Source organism: Lepidochelys kempii, chromosome 2, assembly GCF_965140265.1.
Source record: "Lepidochelys kempii isolate rLepKem1 chromosome 2, rLepKem1.hap2, whole genome shotgun sequence".
Lineage (NCBI taxonomy): Eukaryota > Metazoa > Chordata > Testudines > Cheloniidae > Lepidochelys > Lepidochelys kempii.
Window position 1 is genome coordinate 21,344,164 of NC_133257.1, and position 19,060 is coordinate 21,363,223.

The 19,060-nt window shown below is 44.9% G+C and overlaps 2 protein-coding genes across 2 annotated transcripts in view; both read right to left on the reverse strand.

Moving 5' to 3' along the window:
* The window catches only part of NSMCE2 (NSE2 (MMS21) homolog, SMC5-SMC6 complex SUMO ligase), a 187,754-nt gene that overhangs the window by 93,507 nt on the left and 75,187 nt on the right, over positions 1-19,060 (reverse strand).
* Positions 1,081-3,632, reverse strand: LOC140905847 (myb/SANT-like DNA-binding domain-containing protein 7). The gene is made up of 2 exons (XM_073329340.1): positions 2,604-3,632; positions 1,081-2,017 (listed from the first exon to the last, which is right to left on the reverse strand). Exons 1-2 carry the CDS (start codon positions 3,184-3,186, stop codon positions 1,935-1,937), a joined length of 666 nt encoding a protein of 221 aa, XP_073185441.1. The 5' UTR covers positions 3,187-3,632; the 3' UTR covers positions 1,081-1,934.

Sequence of the window (19,060 nt, forward strand, 5' to 3'; positions counted from 1 at the left end):
GTCCTGCACTTAGGACGGAAGAACCCAATGCACAGCTACAGACTAGGGACCGAATGGCTAGGCAGCAGTTCTGCAGAAAAGGACCTAGGGGTGACAGTGGACGAGAAGCTGGATATGAGTCAGCAGTGTGCCCTTGTTGCCAAGAAGGCCAATGGCATTTTGGGATGTATAAGTAGGGGCATAGCGAGCAGATCGAGGGACGTGATCGTTCCCCTCTATTCGACATTGGTGAGGCCTCATCTGGAGTACTGTGTCCAGTTTTGGGCCCCACACTTCAAGAAGGATGTGGATAAATTGGAGAGAGTCCAGCGAAGGGCAACAAAAATGATTAGGGGACTGGAACACATGAGTTATGAGGAGAGGCTGAGGGAGCTGGGATTGTTTAGCCTGCAGAAGAGAAGAATGAGGGGGGATTTGATAGCTGCTTTCAACTACCTGAAAGGGGGTTCCAAAGAGGATGGCTCTAGACTGTTCTCAATGGTAGCAGATGACAGAACGAGGAGTAATGGTCTCAAGTTGCAGTGGGGGAGGTTTAGATTGGATATTAGGAAAAACTTTTTCACTAAGAGGGTGGTGAAACACTGGAATGCGTTACCTAGGGAGGTGGTAGAATCTCCTTCCTTAGAGGTTTTTAAGGTCAGGCTTGACAAAGCCCTGGCTGGGATGATTTAACTGGGAATTGGTCCTGCTTTGAGCAGGGGGTTGGACTAGATGACCTTCTGGGGTCCCTTCCAACCCTGATATTCTATGATTCTATGATTCTATGCTCGCATCTTCAGGAACTATGGTCTGTTTCAAAAGCTGCAGGAAGGGACTTTATTCCCAGACCAGAAAATAACTGTTGGGGACGTTGAAATGCCTATATGTATCCTTGGGGACCCAGCCTACCCCTTAATGCCATGGCTCATGAAGCCGTACACAGGCAGCCTGGACAGTAGTCAGGAGCTGTTCAACTACAGGCTGAGCAAGTGCAGAATGGTGGTAGAATGTGCATTTGGACGTTTAAAGGCGCGCTGGTGCAGTTTACTGACTCGCTTAGACCTCAGCGAAACCAATATTCCCACTGTTATTACTGCTTGCTGTGTGCTCCACAATATCTGTGAGAGTAAGGGGGAGACGTGTATGGTGGGGTGGGAGGTTGAGGCAAATCGCCTGGCTGCTGGTTACGCGCAGCCAGACACCAGGGCGGTTAGAAGAGCACAGGAGGCGCGGTACGCATCAGAGAAGCTTTGAAAACCAGTTTCATGACTGGCCAGGCTACGGTGTGAAAGTTCTCTTTGTTTCTCCTTGATGAAACCCCCCGCCCCTTGGTTCACTCTACTTGCCTGTAAGCTAACCACTCTCCCCTCCTCCCTTCAATCATTGCTTGCAGAGGCAATAAAGTCATTGTTGCTTCACATTCATGCATTCTTTATTCATTCATCACACAAATAGGGGGATGACTACCAAGGTAGCCCAGGAAGGGTGGTGGAGGAAGGAAGGAAAATGCTACACAGCACTTTAAAAGTTTACAACTTTAAAATTTATTGAATGCCAGCCTTCTTTTTTTGGGGCAATCCTCTGTGGCGAAGTGGCTGGTTGGCTGGTGGCCCCCCCACAGCGTTCTTGGGCGTCTGGGTGTGGAGGCTATGCAACTTGGGGAGGAGGGCGGTTGGTTACACAGGGCCTGTAGTGGCAGTCTGTGCTCCAGCTGCCTTTGCTGCAGCTCAACCATACACTGGAGCATACTTGTTTGGTCCTCCAGCAGCCTCAGTATTGAATCCTGCCTCCTCTCACCACGTTGCCGCCACATTTGAGCTTCAGCCCTGTCTTCAGCCCGCCACCTCTCCTCCCGGTCATTTTGTGCTTTCCTGCACTCTAACATTATTTGCCTCCACGCATTTGTCTGTGCTCTGTCAGTGGGGGAGGACAGCATGAGCTCAGAGAACATTTCATCACAAGTGCGTTTTTTTTTCCTTTCTAATCTTCACTAGCCTCTGGGAAGGAGAAGATCCTGTGATCATTGAAACACATGCAGCTGGTGGAGAAAAAAAAAGCGACAGCAGTATTTAAAAAGACACATTTTATAAAACAGTGGCTACACTCTTTCAGGGCAAACCTTGCTGTTAACATTACATACATAGTACATGTGCTTTCGTTACAAGGTCGCATTTTGCCTCCCCCCACCGCGTGGCTACCCCCTCAACCCTCCCCCCTCCCTGTGGCTAACAGCGGGGAACATTTCTGTTCAGCTGCAGGCAAACAGCCCAGCAGGAACGGGCTCCTCTGAGTGTCCCCTGAAGAAAAGCACCCTATTTCAACCAGGTGACCATGAATGATATCTCACTCTCCTGAGGATAACACAGAGAGATAAAGAACGGATGTTGTTTGAACGCCAGCAAACATTCACTGCAATGCTTTGTTGTACAATGATTCCTGAGTACGTGTTACTGGCCTGGAGTGGTAAAGTGTCCTACTATGAAGGATGCAATAAGGCTGCCCTCTCCAGAAATCTTTTGCAAAGGCTTTGGGAGTACATCCAGGAGAGCGAATGCCAGGGCAAAGTAATCCTTTCACATGCTTGCTTTTAAACCATGTATAGTATTTTAAAAAGGTACACTCACCGGAGGTCCCTTCTCCGCCTGCTGGGTCCAGGAAGCAGCCTTGGGAGGGTTTGGGGGGTACTGGCTCCAGGTCCAGGGTGAGAAACAGTTCCTGGCTGTTGGGAAAACCGGTTTCTCCGCTTGCTTGCTGTGAGCTATCTACAACCTCATCATCATCATCATCTTCTTCGTCCCCAAAACCTGCTTCTGTGTTGCCTCCATCTCCATTGAAGGAGTCAAACAACCCGGCTGGGGTAGTGGTGGCTGAACCCCCTAAAATGGCATACAGCTCATCATAGAAGCGGCATGTTTGGGGCTCTGACCCGGAGCGGCCGTTCGCCTCTCTGGTTTTCTGGTAGGCTTGCCTCAGCTCCTTAAGTTTCACGCGGCACTGCTTCGGGTCCCTGTTATGGCCTCTGTCCTTCATGTCCTGGGAGATTTTGACAAAGGTTTTGGCATTTCGAACACTGGAACGGAGTTCTGATAGCACCGATTCCTCTCCCCATACAGCTATCAGATCCCGTACGTCCCGTTCAGTCCATGCTGGAGCTCTTTTGTGATTCTGGGACTCCATCATGGTTACCTCTGCTGATGAGCTCTGCATGGTCACCTGCAGCTTGCCACGCTGGCCAAACAGGAAATGAGATTCAAAAGTTCGCGGTTCTTTTCCTGTCTACCTGGCCGGTGTATCTGAGTTGAGAGTGCTGTCCAGAGCGGTCACAATGGAGCACTCTGGGAAAGCTCCCGGAGGCCAATACCGTCGAATTGTGTCCACAGTACCCCAAATTCGACCCGGCAAGGCCGATTTAAGCGCTAATCCACTTGTCAGGGGTGGAGTAAGGAAATCGATTTTAAGAGCCCTTTAAGTCGAAATAAAGGGCTTCATCATGTGGACGGGTGCAGGTTTACATCGATTTAACGCTGCTAAATTCGACCTAAAGTCCTAGTTTAGACCACGGCACAGATAGCTACAGAACAGCCAAGCAGCAGGTGACTGTACTCCTAGCACCTGCTCTTTGAGGCAAAGGAGCCAACTAAAAATAGCCATCCCATGCCCAGGGCAAGCAGTGCTAATCGGCAGTATGCAAGTGCTGCATTAACAGACAAATTTAGGACTCAGCCCGGCAAATTGCTCCAGGAGAGGCTCAGTCACAACAGAAAGCATCATTGTTCTGCACTCAGTTGCAAAACTCAAGGCCTTCAGAAACTGTAAGCACAAGAAAACAGTTACCAAGCTGAAACACATGTAAAAACCAGTACAATAGGACACACTATTCAGACAGTGTATGCTTCACATATACGCCTCTCTACAGCAACTTCACCAGACTGCTATCACTCTCATTGCTTGATATGTAACTAATGGATGTATGCCTGCACCCCTGAGTCATATCCTAAGAGCAGTCAATCGCTAGGACCTACACCCTAGCAATAACGATAGCACAGTGACTAAATAACTTATGTAACAGCAGCAGCTTCTGCTAGATACAGTCAGGCAGACCACAAGCCGTGCCCACATTTGTGATCCCAAAGTTGCTGAGGCTCACGCAACAAGCAAAGAATAAAGCTTCCGACAGCTATGTGCCACAGAGACAATGCCAGTCACGCTACACAAGCACTTGTCCCTCTCTACAGATTATCATCCCACAAGCAAACAGGAGCTCACCACGCACACTGATGTAGTTATCACAGGAAAAAAAGAGTCAGAGGTAAGGCACTGAGGACCATGTGATTCGCTTTCTGCTCTGTTTGTGACTCACGTGAGTCGAGAGCACAGCTCTGTGCTCAAGGCACTGTCAGCCTATTGTCCTTAAACAATACACCAGAACCATAACTGAGATGCGTGGCATGGTCAAATGCAGTCGTGATGGTATAACAGGACCTATCTCACCGTACGGGACGATAGTCTCTCCCACTCCCAACCTCCAGCAGTGGAAGCACTTCAGATGAGGCATTGAACAAGGGCATGACATGAATGTGAGCAAGAAAACCACATAAACCAAGGGCCAGAACTTGCATCATTACATTACCAAGGATTGGTGTTTGTTATCTGAGAGATTGCATTTGGATAACTTGCAGCAAGCATGGACCTTACAGCTGACCAAGGTAAATGACTGCAGAATTAGCATGGCTTCTACACACAGGACAAGACAGGAGCCGCAGAAGGTCCCTAAAAGTGGGTGGGGCCACAGGCACCCGAACTGTGGCCCCGCCCCCTGCTACCCCTTCTTCCTGAGCCCCCACCCTCACCCTGCCCCTTCCCCCAAGGCCCCACCCCCACACCACCCCTTCTCCCCATGCTCCCACCCTCACACCACCCCCAGCACCTCTTCCCCCCAACATCCCACCCCCTGCTCACTCCTCTCTGCCCCACCACCATTCACCCTTATAGCTGGTAAAAAGTGGGAGGCCATAGCTTCCTGGCCCCCCTGTTCCAGCGCCCCTGATACAACACCTTTATCATCTGTATCAACCAAAGGCCAATAGATCAATTCCCTCACCCGGTGACAGCAAAACCACACTCTGGTAAATCTAGCAAATCAGCAAGAACTAAGCAACTACTTTCTAAAGAGAAGGTGAGCAATTCTAGAGATCTTCAAAAGCAACAATATAATTCCACTCCCAAGAGTCATTTCATGACTGAGACACATTAATTCGTGCTGTGGCCTGAAATCACCTTACTAGCAGGACATATACGGTTGGGAAACGACAGGTGCTCAGATACCACGCATAATATATAAACCTAGTATCAGGGGCTTTGCCTGCAGCAGAATCCCTCTCCTGGCAACTTAATGAGCGTGGCAGGCCCTGACAGAAGCTGTCTGATTGACTGCATCGCCTGACTGAAGGAGTCTGCAGGCTGATACCTCAGCTCAGTAGCAGCAGCAGTCCAGTGTCTGCTCAATGCATTTCTAGCCTGCAGCTGTGCTTGGTCCCACGCCTGGGTCTAGCTCCCAGCTTCTTCTTGATTTCTGACTCGTGGCTCAGACCCTCAGATCCACTTTCTGACTGTAACTCCAGTTAACCCTTTGGCTTAGGCTTTGGTTTCTGACACCCAGCTCTGGCCCTCTGCTACACCTTCTGGCTGTGACGCCAGTCACACCTTCAGCTTAGGCTTTGATTCTGCAACCCTGACTTTGCTCCTGGACTTCGTTCTCTGTGGAGAAAGAAGTGGTTCAGGACTATTTAGAAAAGCTGGATGAGCACAAGTCCATGGGGCCGGATCCGCTGCATCCGTGAGTGCTAAAGGAGTTGGCGGATGTGATTGCAGAGCCATTGGCCATTATCTTTGAAAACTCATGTAGTTATCATGGCGATTGGGGGAAGTCCCGGATGACTGGAAAAAGGCTAATGTAGTGCCCATCTTTAAAAAAGGGAAGAAGGAGGATCCTGGGACCTACAGGCCAGTCAGCCTCACCTCAGTCCCTGGAAAAATCATGGAGCAGATCCTCAAGGAATCAATTCTGAAGCACTTAGAGGAGAGGAAAGTGATCAGGAACAGTCAGCATGGATTCACCAAGGGCAAGTCATGCCTGACTAATCTAATTGCTTTCTATGACGAGATAACTGGCTCCGTGGATGAGGGGAAAGCGGTGGACGTGTTGTTCCTTGACTTTAGCAAAGCTTTTGACACGGTCTCCCACAGTATTCTTGCCGGCAAGTTAAAGTAGTATGGGCTGGATGAATGGACTATAAGGTGGATAAAAAGCTGGCTAGATTGTCGGATTCAAAGGGTAGTGATCAATGGCTCCATGTCTAGTTGGCAGCCGGTATCAAGTGGAGTGCACCAAGGGTCGGTCCTGGGGCTGGTTTTGTTCAGTATCTTCATAAATGATCTGGAGGATGGTGTGGATTGCACCCTCAGCAAGTTTGCAGATGACACTAAACTGGGAGGAGAGGTAGGGATAGGATAAGGAGGGCTAGACAAATTAGAGGATTGGGCCAAAAGAAATCTGATGAGGTTCAACAAGGACAAGTGCAGAGTCCTGCACTTAGGACGGAAGAATCCCATGCACCGCTACAGACTAGGGACCGAATGGCTCAGCAGCAGTTCAGCAGAAAAGGACCTAGGGGTTACAGTGGACAAAAAGCTGGATATGAGTCAACAGTGTGCCCTTGTTGCCAAGAAGGCCAATGGCATTTTGGGATGTATATGTAGGGGCATTGCCAGCAGATCGAGGGACGTGATCGTTTCCCTCTCTTCGACATTGGTGAGGCCTCATCTGGAGTACTGTGTCCAGTTTTGGGCCCCACACTACAAGAAGGATGTGGAAAAATTGGAAAGAGTCCAGCGGAGGGCAACAAAAATGATTAGGGGACTGGAACACATAACTTATGAGGAGAGGCTGAGGGAACTGGGATTGTTTAGTCTGCAGAAGAGAAGAATGAGGGGGGATTTGATAGCTGCTTTCACCTACCTGAAAGGGGGTTCCAAAGAGGATGGATCTAGACTATTCTCAGTGGTAGCTGATGATAGAACAAGGAGTAATGGTCTCAAGTTGCAGTGGGGGAGGTTTAGGTTGGATATTAGGAAAAACTTTTTCACTAGGAGGGTGGTGAAACACTGGAATGCGTTACCTAGGGAGGTGGTGGAAACTCCTTCCTTAGATATTTTTAAGATCAGGCTTGACAAAGCCCTGGCTGGGATGATTTAGTTGGGGATTGGTCCTGCTTTGAGCAGGGGGTTGGACTAGATGACCTCCTGAGGTCCCTTCCAACCCTGATATTCTATGATTCCCTCATGTGGATTCAGCTCTAACTGGTAGGAGGGACTCTTGCTCAAAACACTAGGTCAGACTGCCCGTGATTAGTGGCTGACACCTAGAGGGCCAGATTAGACAGACATCAAAAGGACATTCCTTTATGTGTAGATCAACAATCACTTAGTTCACACATCTGAAAGGTGAAATTCAAGTCCGGTTCATGTTCAAAGGGAGGGAGATCCCTCTCATCACTTGAGTATCAGTTGAACACAATGTTTTATCGATATACAATTGAATCCCATTTATCCAAGCCTCCATTATCCAGCTCCCCATATTAACTGAACTACCAGCCGCCCCAGGGCTGACAGCAGCTGAGGCTCGGGTGGTCAGCCCCAGGCAGTTAGTTGGTGGTTCAGTTAATACAGAGGGCTGGATAATGGAGGCTCGGATAAACCAGGTTCTACTGTATAGGTTTTCATTTGTTCACAAAATGTAAAAATAAGACTCTCTGTAAAAACACGTATTCCGTGTTTTTCTGTGACAAACTGATTTCTGAGCCCTGATAATAACAACGTAAACAAGCTTGTTGTGCACAAGCAGTTTCTCTCTTTTGATGCTTATGCTGTCCCATGAAACAGGTGGAAAGCGGTGTAATACAGAGATACACAAAACTACAAATGCACATGAACCTTGACATCAGTCCCAACTCGTCTTGGGAGGACAGGATTGCAATACAACATATATTGTGTCAGCAGTACACCACAGTAGGTACATTCTGGCTCACGGTAGTACCCCCAACCCACTCCTTATTCATAGGGATGTAAGGTGTCAAGAACTATCAACACAACAAAAAGAAGAATGGGGACTACATGAACACTGGGGGTGGCAAAGTGACACCCATTCTGTGACGTATTTAATTCTCAGTCTGTGCAGCATGTCAGATAAATTCCCCCAGACAAACCTAGAGCCATTCACACCTTGTAAATGTTGGTACAAGTTACTTTGCACAGGAACCACGCAAAGTATGTTAGATGAATGACCTTAGAGTAGTGCTGTCAGCCAAGATGAGCATAAGGAGAGATTAATAAGATTGGGACTTTTCAGATTAGAAAAGAGACTAATAAGGGGGGATATGATAGAGGTCTATAAAATCATTACTGGTGTGGAGAAAGTAAATAAGAAAGTATTATTTACTCCTTCTCATAACACAAGAACTAGGGGTCACCAAATTAAAATAATAGGCAGCAGGTTTAAAACAAACAAAAGGAAATATTTCTTCACACAACATACAGTCAACCTGTGGAACTCTTTGCCAGACGATGTTGTGAAGGCTAAGACTATAACAGGGTTCAAAAAAGAACTAGATAAATTCATGGAGGATAGGTCCATCAAGGGCTATTAGCCAGGATGGGCAGGGATGTTGTCCCTAGCATCTGTTTGCCAGAAGCTGGGAATGGGTGACATGGGATGGCATGGGGTGATTGCATGTTCTGTTCATTCTCTCTTGGGCACCTGGCATTGGCCACTGTCGGAAGACAGGATACTGGGCTAGATGGTCTGACCCAGTATGGCCATTCTTATGTTCTTACATAAGAGCATGCTAAGCAACACTTTGCAGAGCCATGAGTCAATACACTGAGAGATGCATATGATTTTGAAATGGGGGGTGGAGGCAAGTACACCCTCCAAAACAACCTGGAAATGACATATAATGATGGACTGGGAGCGGTCAGGACACATTTGAGCAGAGGTGTTGGTTACAACAGCTTGTTTACAGCAGTACCAAAGGCAACAGTGATAGTCCCCCAAAAGAGAAAAGCCACATTTGTATGCATCATTGGCTTTGGGTGAAGAAGACACAAATCATACATTAACAGCCGCACAGGCCAATGATTTCATCACTGTACCCTCATGCATGTTGTACCAGCATTCCTATTGGGTATGTATATTTAGAAACACAATGCAGTTTTATTATGACTGTTGCAACAAAAAATTGTGATTATGCATGCTACCTAGGTTCAACTCACATGCCAGCAGACCCACTCCCCCTTGGTGACAGACCATACCTCCTGACTCTGTTGTTGGTAGATTAAATTGTGGTGTGACAAAACGGCTGCTATGAATAATAATGGGCAGTGCTTGTTTACTGTGAGGTTTCCAAGATATACCAATGCTGCATGTTACATGTCTGGTTTCTCTGGCTGCATTTTAACAAAGTGTCTTGGCTCAGCAGTGTATTCTGCTATGGACCCTCTCCTTGCTATTGTGAGTATCACATGAAAGGCAGTTGAGTTCTGCCCCCAGAAACCAGCATATCCCACCGATCTAGCGCATATGCATTTATGTACCATGTTTAAGCCAGACATTGTATCGGAGAGTAAGTAGACAGTTTTTACTTCCCTGAATAGCATAATCAAAGGACAAGGAAGTCAACTGATTAAGACCAAATCCTGGTGCCAGTGAAGTCAATGCAAGTTTGCCAATGACTTAAATGGAGCCAGCTTTAAGAACTGCCCGCACAGTGTATGGGATCAGTATCTAGAAAGGCACTAACTAGTGAAATCCCATGTAGACCAGTTCAGTTTTTCGGACCTTGCCTCTTCCCCTTGAGCATCTCAAAGCACTTTACAAATATTAACGAATTTAGCTCCAAACTAGCGTCACGTAACCACAGTCAACCCTATTTTACAGATAAGGAGACTGAAGCATGAAGAGATGAAGGCTCTGGTCTAAGGCTGCAAAGGGAGATTGTAAGAGCCAGGAATAAACAGGCCAGTCCTGTGCTTTAAGCTCAAAGCCAACTTTCTGCTTTCTCTTTTAGGTTAACTGACGGAAAGGTAGCCATAAACAGTGAGCAGATTAAGACATGGACCTATGGGACTTCCACAATTTAAAGAGAGAAAGACACAGAGAGAAAAATAGGCAGGAAAGTAGTCCTGGAGATGTGATATGCTAAACCACTGCAAAGCAGAGAGCAATGTGGAATTTTTGCGGTAGGTAGAATGCAGTTCTTTTATCACACGCTATTTTAGGCCTGTTTCAGAGAGTGAACAATCTGCAAATGTTAACTTTAACTTTCCCTCAATTACCTAAAGGAGAAAGCAGATAATTAATTATTATTTGTTCCCATTAGTCTGGGGAGCTTTTCCCAATAAAAGTTGGATTTTTATTTTTTTAAAGACACTGTTTAGAAATTTAATGGAAATCATTGGTGCCTGGGATGTACAAAGCAGAGCGACAGTCATTTTAATGACATGTATTAGGCCAAGCCTGCTGATGGGCAGAACTTCTCCATTTTCCAAATCCTTTGTTACTTTATTGAAAAAAGTGAGGATGACCACAGAGTGATACAAAGCTAAGAGATATGCAGATACCCAGGTATTCATATTCTTCTGGGGCAATGTGAAAAAGGACTTCCTGTGTGCCTCCTGCTAAGTCTGAACTATCAGAGAAGATTCATGCTATATTTACATTACAGCCAGCCACCACAGGTGGTTTAGGGAAAGTTGGAAGCAGTTCTAAGACTGACTCTGTGACTGACAGCATACTTGATGAATGCCCACCATCATGCAGATCTACCAATTGGGCAGGACCTCTGACCTCAGTGGGTTTGGTATTGTTATGTGGCTCAACCAAGAGTTTCAAAAGTGCCAACTGATACTGCATTCTTCAGTTTTTGGGGTGCCCAAACTGAGACACCTTAAAGGGGCCTGATTTTCAGAGGGTGGGTATTCAGCATTTTATGCAATGCAGCCCTTTTAAAGTGTCTCAAGTTAAGAACCCAAAAACTGAGGCATCCAAAATCACTTTTTCACTTCTGAAAATCTTGGCCAAGAGACTGTTAGGACAGAATAAATTAACAATGGTCAGAGTTGGGGCAGCCTTGCTCAGTCCTTCCACCAGGTCTAGGTGACTGTTCTTCTATTACTTAGCAATGCTACAGAGTCAAACAAGTTAAAAAATTTACAGCCCATTTTTTTCATACTACATGGTCTCATGTCAGCCTTAACTTGCTAAACAATATTTTACAAATGTGCACTCACTCAGCATATGCATTGATTTTACCCCAGGGCAAAGTCAAACGCTCCTGCTGCAAATTTTATTTATTTTTTTGATAAGCATTTTTTCATTGCGAGGAAATAGCATGGGAGCTAAGTAACTTTGTTGGTTGAGTCATCTGTATACTTTCTGAATCATGTGAGAACCAACTCTAAGTGAGTCACCACTGTAACTGAATCAGGCTGCTAAGTTTCAGATCAACTTAAACAGTATTCTTCAATGGCTGGCTTTAAATCCTTAGTTAATGTTATATCGTTTGTTGTTATGCAAATAAAACACAGTGCTTGGAAACTTTCACAAGGGCAACCTCAAAGAATATTGTCACTCAGCAACTGGATTTGCACTAGTTTGAACATTGCTCTGTCACAGTCAAAACCGCCCCAGGGCCCACATCTGACTCAGGAGACTGAACACTCTCTACATCACGGCTCCAGGGTTGGGACTCATATTGAGCAAAACCTTCCGCAGTGATTGTGAAATACCAAGACAGGCACATTTATAGAAGCTGACCCACATTTATGACACACAACTTAATATACTGAGCCTGCACAACAGAAAATTAATGTTCACATGTTAACAATATCCCAGCAGCCTTGATGGGGAGACAGCTTAGGGGAGAAAAGTTCAGATGTAGCATTTCAAAGGTCTGGTTCTTGATGGTTGCCACTAAACCCATAATTAAATGGTTCAGGACCTGCCCACGTTGTTACTTTTCCCTGCTCCACACACAGTTGGAGATGTTTAACCTCAAAACTAAGAACAGGTCTTCACTACTGATCTATCAGGGATCGATTTATCATGTCTCGTCTAGACGCAATATATCGATCCCCAAACGTGCTCCCCATTGACTCCGGAACTCCAGCTTGCGAGAGGCAGAAGCAGAGTCGACGGGAGAGCGGCAGCGGTCGACTTGTTGCTTTCCTCATGGCCAGGTAAGTTGACCTAAGATACGCCAACTTCAGCAACGCTATTCACGTAGCTGAAGTTGCATATCTTAGGTCGAGCTCCTCCTTCCCCCAGGGTAGACCAGGGCTAAGTTAAGGATGCTAAGCCAAATTCTGCTCTTATTGACATCAGTGTAAATCCAGAGAAATTCCACTGAAGTCAATAGAGTTACTCTGGATTCACACTGGTGTAAGTACAAGCCAATTCTCGTCCATTGTCTTTCCTGCCTTTGTCTGATGTAAAAGGGGATCGTGTATACTGATTTTGAGCAAGGCAGATTGTGCCCCTTCAGCTCGGGCCCATTTTTTGGGTGCAAATGCAAAAGTTATGTTTTGAACTATACTGGATTAAATGTGCTTTTTTCTTGGTGCTCTTATGAGATAGGAATAGCACTCAGACAAAAAGCTTATGGTGTAGATTGTACTTCCCTACTGCACATATTTGAACATGTCAAGTGGTCTTTAGTACAGAGGGCATCTGGGCAAACTATACAGTCTATTCCTGTGAACATTTTTCATCTTCCTTGTCTCTTTGGGCACTGTTTTGGGAAGGATGGAAGGCTGACAAGGAGGAAAGGAAGTGGGATCAAAGTTAAATACTTGCATTGGACATAGTTGCCACTAATGGGACAGTGCCTGATTACAAGAAACTGCAATAAACACAGGCATTACAGGTGGGGTTTCCTAAAGTGCAGAAAGGAGGAAAGTCAATGAGAATCAAGCACTTAACTCCCTTTGAAAACCCCATCCCTACCTGTTTACAAAAAGTGTCGGACTGGGTTTCTCTTCTGGCACCATCCAAATGATTGTTTCTTTTGAGCTTGCTTCTTTAAGACTCTTGGATATATTAACAAGCCAAAACAAAAAATCCTACAAAACAATGGTCTTAAAAATTGCTCTTGAATTTAATTGTGCTTCATGACAGGTAGGAGGGGTTGGTGAATGAAATGCTCATTGATACTATTCCTCCTTTATATCCTCTGTACAAGGCCCATAACAATCTACCCCAAACACATTTAATATCCAGCTTAATTTCAGCAGATTGGGGTATATCGTGGTTTGTTCAAAGTAGTTTTGTTTAAACGTAAGTGATGCCCTATCACAGAAAAATAACTATTTCTTATCAGAAATGCTGTTTGCTTTAACAACATGCTAGAAATGGTAACGCAAAGGAGCATCTCCTAGCAAGGATGATTCAGCAAAGGTATCGGGCTGTTCAACCAGTTTACCAAGCTGCTGATTAATGTATTTTCAGAACCCTATGAATTAACACAGATATATTGGAGTTAGTGTCTTTAAGGTCCCACTGAAGTTAATGACAGGTTTCAGAGTAGCAGCTGTGTTAGTCTGTATCCGCAAAAAGAAAAGGAGTTCTTGTGGCACCTTAGAGACTAACAAATGTATTTGAGCATAAGCTTTCGTGAGCTAAAGCTCACTTCATCGAAAGTGAGCTGTAGCTCACGAAAGCTTATGCTCAAATACATTTGTTAGTCTCTAAGGTGCCACAAGTACTCCTTTTCTTTTTACTGAAGTTAGTGAGAGTTTTGGCATTGATTTCAAAGGGAACAGAAGCAGGCCTTAAGGTAGCAACATCAGACCTTTAGTAAGGTAGTAATATCAGACCTTTCAGATTCAGCAACCTGTTCGCTCTTGTATGATTTTCTTTCATTTGTTGAGCTGACTAAATGAAACCAAATGTTTTGCACAATGTAGGGATAGAAGTCCAGATCCTAAGCTGGTGTATGTCGACTTAACTCTATTGAAATCAATGAAGGTATGCTGATTTATACCAGCTGCAAAATATAGTCCATAATGTTATGCTAATGCTTTATTGATTTTAACAAAGTATAAAAATGCTTTAAATATTCAAAAGATCGCTCTTCCATCTTTCCTTGTTATACCTCAACTAAAAGTCAACAGGACCCTTTCATTTGCCACTCTGGTTGAACTTTTTTGTTTCATCCGATGCGGTTCTTGTTCCCAGGCAATTCTTCATTACTGGCAGCATTTCTTCTCTGCACTTTCCAAACAGGCAGTGTGACTCATGTTGTCATTCTTCATTAAAACCAAACATAACCTTTAAAGTTTTCTTTGGAAGCCACACCAGGATTGCTAAGAACAGACTCATGCTTTATTTGAATTGACATTAGTTAAAATGTGTACACCCTCAACTGACACTTGCAGCCCAAACTAACGGAGGTAATGCATATATGCATATCAGGATGACAATGCTCCACTCAGGCTCAGCTGTGCTTTTAAAGCACAACACTGCACTGGGGGTGGTGCCAACCAGCCCTGCCCAGGGGGAACACCACAAGGCATTTTAGGACAAAACACTTCCACAAGCTCCCCTACAAGCACAGGGAGCAAGCCTATGACTGACTACACACCTTTATTGGGTGCATACTCCCCATTGCTTGCCAGTCCCACTCTGTAGACTGGTGCAGGGTATAGGCAGGACTAAGGATTCATTTCCTTCGTGCCTCCTTGGGAGCACTGGGTATGTCTTAGGGAATAATTGTCTCTTTGAGCATTCCCCACATATATATATATATATGTCTGTACTAGGTGTCTCATACAATGTTACACATTCTTCCTTACCTATTGTTCCTACTTTTCCAATCCCATTTTCTACCACAACATCCATCACTAGAATTATTAGCGACTATGCTCCAAAGGTCTCACTTCTATTTTCACCCTCTTCAATTTATCAGCTCTTCCTGTCACTGTGGATCTTTCTCTTCTCACCTTGGTGTGGTGTGCACTGGGTAGTTTTCCCAGTCTGTATGCCAGTGACTTTCTTCTAACAGATCCTATAGGATACTCACAGATATTATCATCTTTTTTGCTTCACAGGGGTCCCCTGGGGTCCTTATGTCAATCCCCTATTGTTTGCAATCTCCCTATACGCATAATATTGGCTCATGGGAGGACAATACCATTTGTACACAGATGACTCAGTTGCATACCTTCTCTCCTTCCCCTTTGATATATATCTCCCATCTAAGTTATTTATAAGGTGCCAGTCACAGTAGTATCTAGGTGCCAAAAACAGAATTAAGATTAGCAAAACATTTAAATTAGAAGTGGCCTTGCTCTTGCGATACTAGGTTCAGCTGCTTATCACTGGATCAGTTGGTCTTCAGCTGTCATTAAGACTGCGTCGATCACAACAAGTCCACCATTCTTCTTGCACTCTTGCCTTTCTTCTCCACGTTCATCCGAAACGTTTAACAATGTCATCTTCCCATCTTCTTGGAGGCCGACCAGGTGGTCTTTTCTATTCTCGTGGGTACCACTCAGCAATGATTGCAGTCCACCTATTGTCCATGAGCCATGCTGTGTGGCCCGCCCATCGCATCTTGTTATGTCTGAGTTCCATGACAATATCTTTTACACCACTGCATTCTCTGATAGTTTAATTTGGGATGCAATCCAGAAGGGAAATTCCCAACATAGCTTGTTCCATTGCCCTTTCAGCTACCGACAGCCGCTGCTCTTCTCTCTTCGTCAGTGCCTATGTTTCACTGCCATACACCATGGCTGGCAGCACTGTTGAATTGAAGATATTTGTACATGTGGTCTTGTTGATTTTTCCTTTGAGGACATCCTTGATGGAATTAAATGCACACCATCCTGCCAGAATCCTTCACTTTTCAGGTCTTGGTGCATATTAACTTCTTGGCCCAAATATACGTACTGTTCCACTTCTTCGATTTCTTCTCCTGTTACCATTATTCGGGCTTTTCGTAAGATGTCTGATCACATGTATTTCGTTTTGCAGCGGTTCATTTTCAGGCCGACCTGACTGCTTTTCTTGTCGAGTCTTCGTAGCATGCTCTGCAGTTGGTTGGTGCTTTTGGCAATTAGTACGATGTCGTTCGCAAATCGGAGATGAGATTCATTCTCCATTTATGTTGACACCACTCCTCCAGTTGATCTTGTTCGTAACCATTTTGAGGCAGGCTGTGAATAGTGTTGGTGAAATCATATCTCCTTGCTTCATGCCTTTCTTGATTGGGATGCAGAGGGGAGTTTCGAGGAGAGTAATGTCTGTTGTACATCTAGTATTCGCTTCCTTCAACAAACGGATGTACTGCGTGTTAATGCCCTGCTCTGCAAGTGCCTTTAATATTGCGTTAAACTCGACGCTATCAAAGGCCTTTTCATAGTCGACGAAAGCAATGCACAGTGGGAGTTTGTATTCCCTCGCTCTTTCTAGGAGCTGGCTAAGAGTAAATATATGGTCAATTGTGCTGAAATTTCTTCGAAACCCTACCTGCTCTCTCGGCTGTTGTTCATCCAGACTCTGCAAGAGTTGGTTAATTATCACCTTTGTAAAGAGCTTGTAAATGTGAGAGAGCAGGCATATAGGGCAGTAGTTCTTAAGATTTTCTCAACTGCCCTCTTGTGCAGCAAGATGGTATTCAACTCTTTCCAGCTTGATGGTATTTTTCCTTCTTCAAGATATTGACTGAATCTTAAAGCAAGGACCTTCCAAATGTTTTCACCTCCTGCAGAAATCATTTCTGACGTTATTCCGTCTTTGCATGGAGCTTTTCCCTTTTTCATCTAGTGTAATGCGCTTCTGACTTCACTGATAATTATCGGGGGGACGTGTTCTTCTGACTCTTGGAGCATTGGGAGAGGGACGTTGATTCTTGATTTGAACAGTTCTGTATAGAAGTCCTTGCAGACCTCCTCCATCCCTGCTCTGTCGATTACTGTCTCTCCGTCCTTGTTCTTCAATGCTGTTACGCTCAATCTATACTGCATCAATTCCCGCTTGCATGTCCTGATGCTCTTCCATGATTCAGCTGTTTTGAGGAGCTTTTCTTTCCGGAAGTTCTCAAAATCGTCCTTCAGTTTTCGCCGTATAAGCTTGCACAGAATGGAGTACTCGAGATTGTTATCCGAGCTCCTTTTCATATTTCTCCGCTTCTCCAACAAACTTTTTGTTTCATTCAAGATCTCTTCCCTTCACCTTCTTCAGCTTTTCAATTTCAGCTGCTTTTATGCAACGTCTCAGCTTGTCAGCAAAGATACTATAGTCCTCATCCCACTTTTCTGTCTGGCTCCAGTCAAACCCAGAAATTGCTTTCTTCAGCTTTGCTTCATCGAATGCCTTCGGCCACTGTTTCCTGTTTGCCATCTGTAACGCTTTCTTTTCCACCGCTTTTCAAAGGCCGGTTATACTTTGTCTTTACTCCCCTCCCCTCTAGTCTTCAGATTATTTTGGATAAGACTACATGTTATGTAATGGGCTCTGAAAACAGTCAAACTAAGGCTCACTCTTAACTCCTGCATTATATCTTCTACATCTGAGCCCCTTCACTGAAAATGCTTTGACTGCAGCTCTTGAAAGTTTTGTGCTGGTCATTGACAGCTTCAGTGTCCCTCATGAGTGCGGTTGTCTCAGCAGCTTGTGACTGGAGAGGTTGTTGTGATGTTATTGACATGAACTATGACCGTATAGATCATTATTGCAATCAGGGTCCTGTGGTTGCACCAGTTCTTGTACAGAGGAGGCCAAGTGGGGGGTCCATGGAAAGGTTGTAGTTTGCTGGTTATAATTATGCTGTCTGTATGGGTGTATCATTTTTGTATTTGAAGTTATGAATATTGGCTATGTACTTGTATCTCAATATGTTTGATTCTAAGTAGCAACAGCGAAGCATTTGGTCAGCTTCTTGAGAAAGGACTATTCTCAGTAAGTGCCCAATCAAGAAACACTTAACTGACAATGGACTTTGGGGTTTGCTTATCCGCATCTGAGCTTTCCTGGGAATGTTCAAACTAACATGTAAACAATGGTGTTGGCCTTCAAAAAGCTGAATCATTCATAGACATGTGACTTGCTTGGTTGGCTACAAACCCCATCTTGTTACTGTGACTTTGCACAGAAGAACAAAGGGGTTTCTGCCCACAAGAGAGAGGATATAAAAAGCCCTGGAAGCCTCTCCATTTTCTCTTCAGATGGCTTAATGGATGGCCTCTCCACCCCAAAGCGATGCCTGAAAGAAACTGGAACAAAGTAACTACGGGGCTGTGAGTGATTGCTGGACCCAGACTAGGAAGGAGTCCAGTCTGTGAAAGAGGCTTACTGGAACATCTCTGGAGGTGAGATTTCATCTGTAATCAGTTTCTAAATGGATTAGGCTTAGACTTGCGTGTTTTGCTTTATTTTGCTTGATGACTTACTTTGTTCTGTCTGTTATTACTTGGAACCACTTAAATCCTACTTTTTATACTTAATAAAAATCACTTTTTGCTTATCAATTAACCCAGAGTAAATAATTAATACGTGGGGGAGCAAACAGCTGTGCATATCTCTCTATCAGTGTTATAGAGGGTGGACACTTTATGAGTTTATCCTGTATAAGCTTTATACTGAATAAAATGGATTTATTTGGGGTTTGGATCCCATTCGGAACTGGGTATCTGGGTGCTGGCACCAGGAGAACCTGCTAAGTTGTTTTCAGTTAAAGCCTGCAGCTTTGGGGGACGTGGTTCAGACTTGGGTCTGTTTTTGCAGCAGGCTAGTGCGTCTGGCTCAACAAGCTTGGGTTCTGAAGTCCCAAGCTGACAGGGAAAACAGGCTCAGAGGTAGTCTCAGCACATCAGGTGGCAGTCCCAAGGGGGTTTCTGTGACCCAACTTGTAACAGTTGTCTCTGAAGTAACCTGGTTCCAGACCATTTAGAGCCTTAAAGACAAGGACCAGGAAAGTGAACTCTACCCAGAAGCAAACTAAAGGAGAAGGCAGAGCACTGGTGT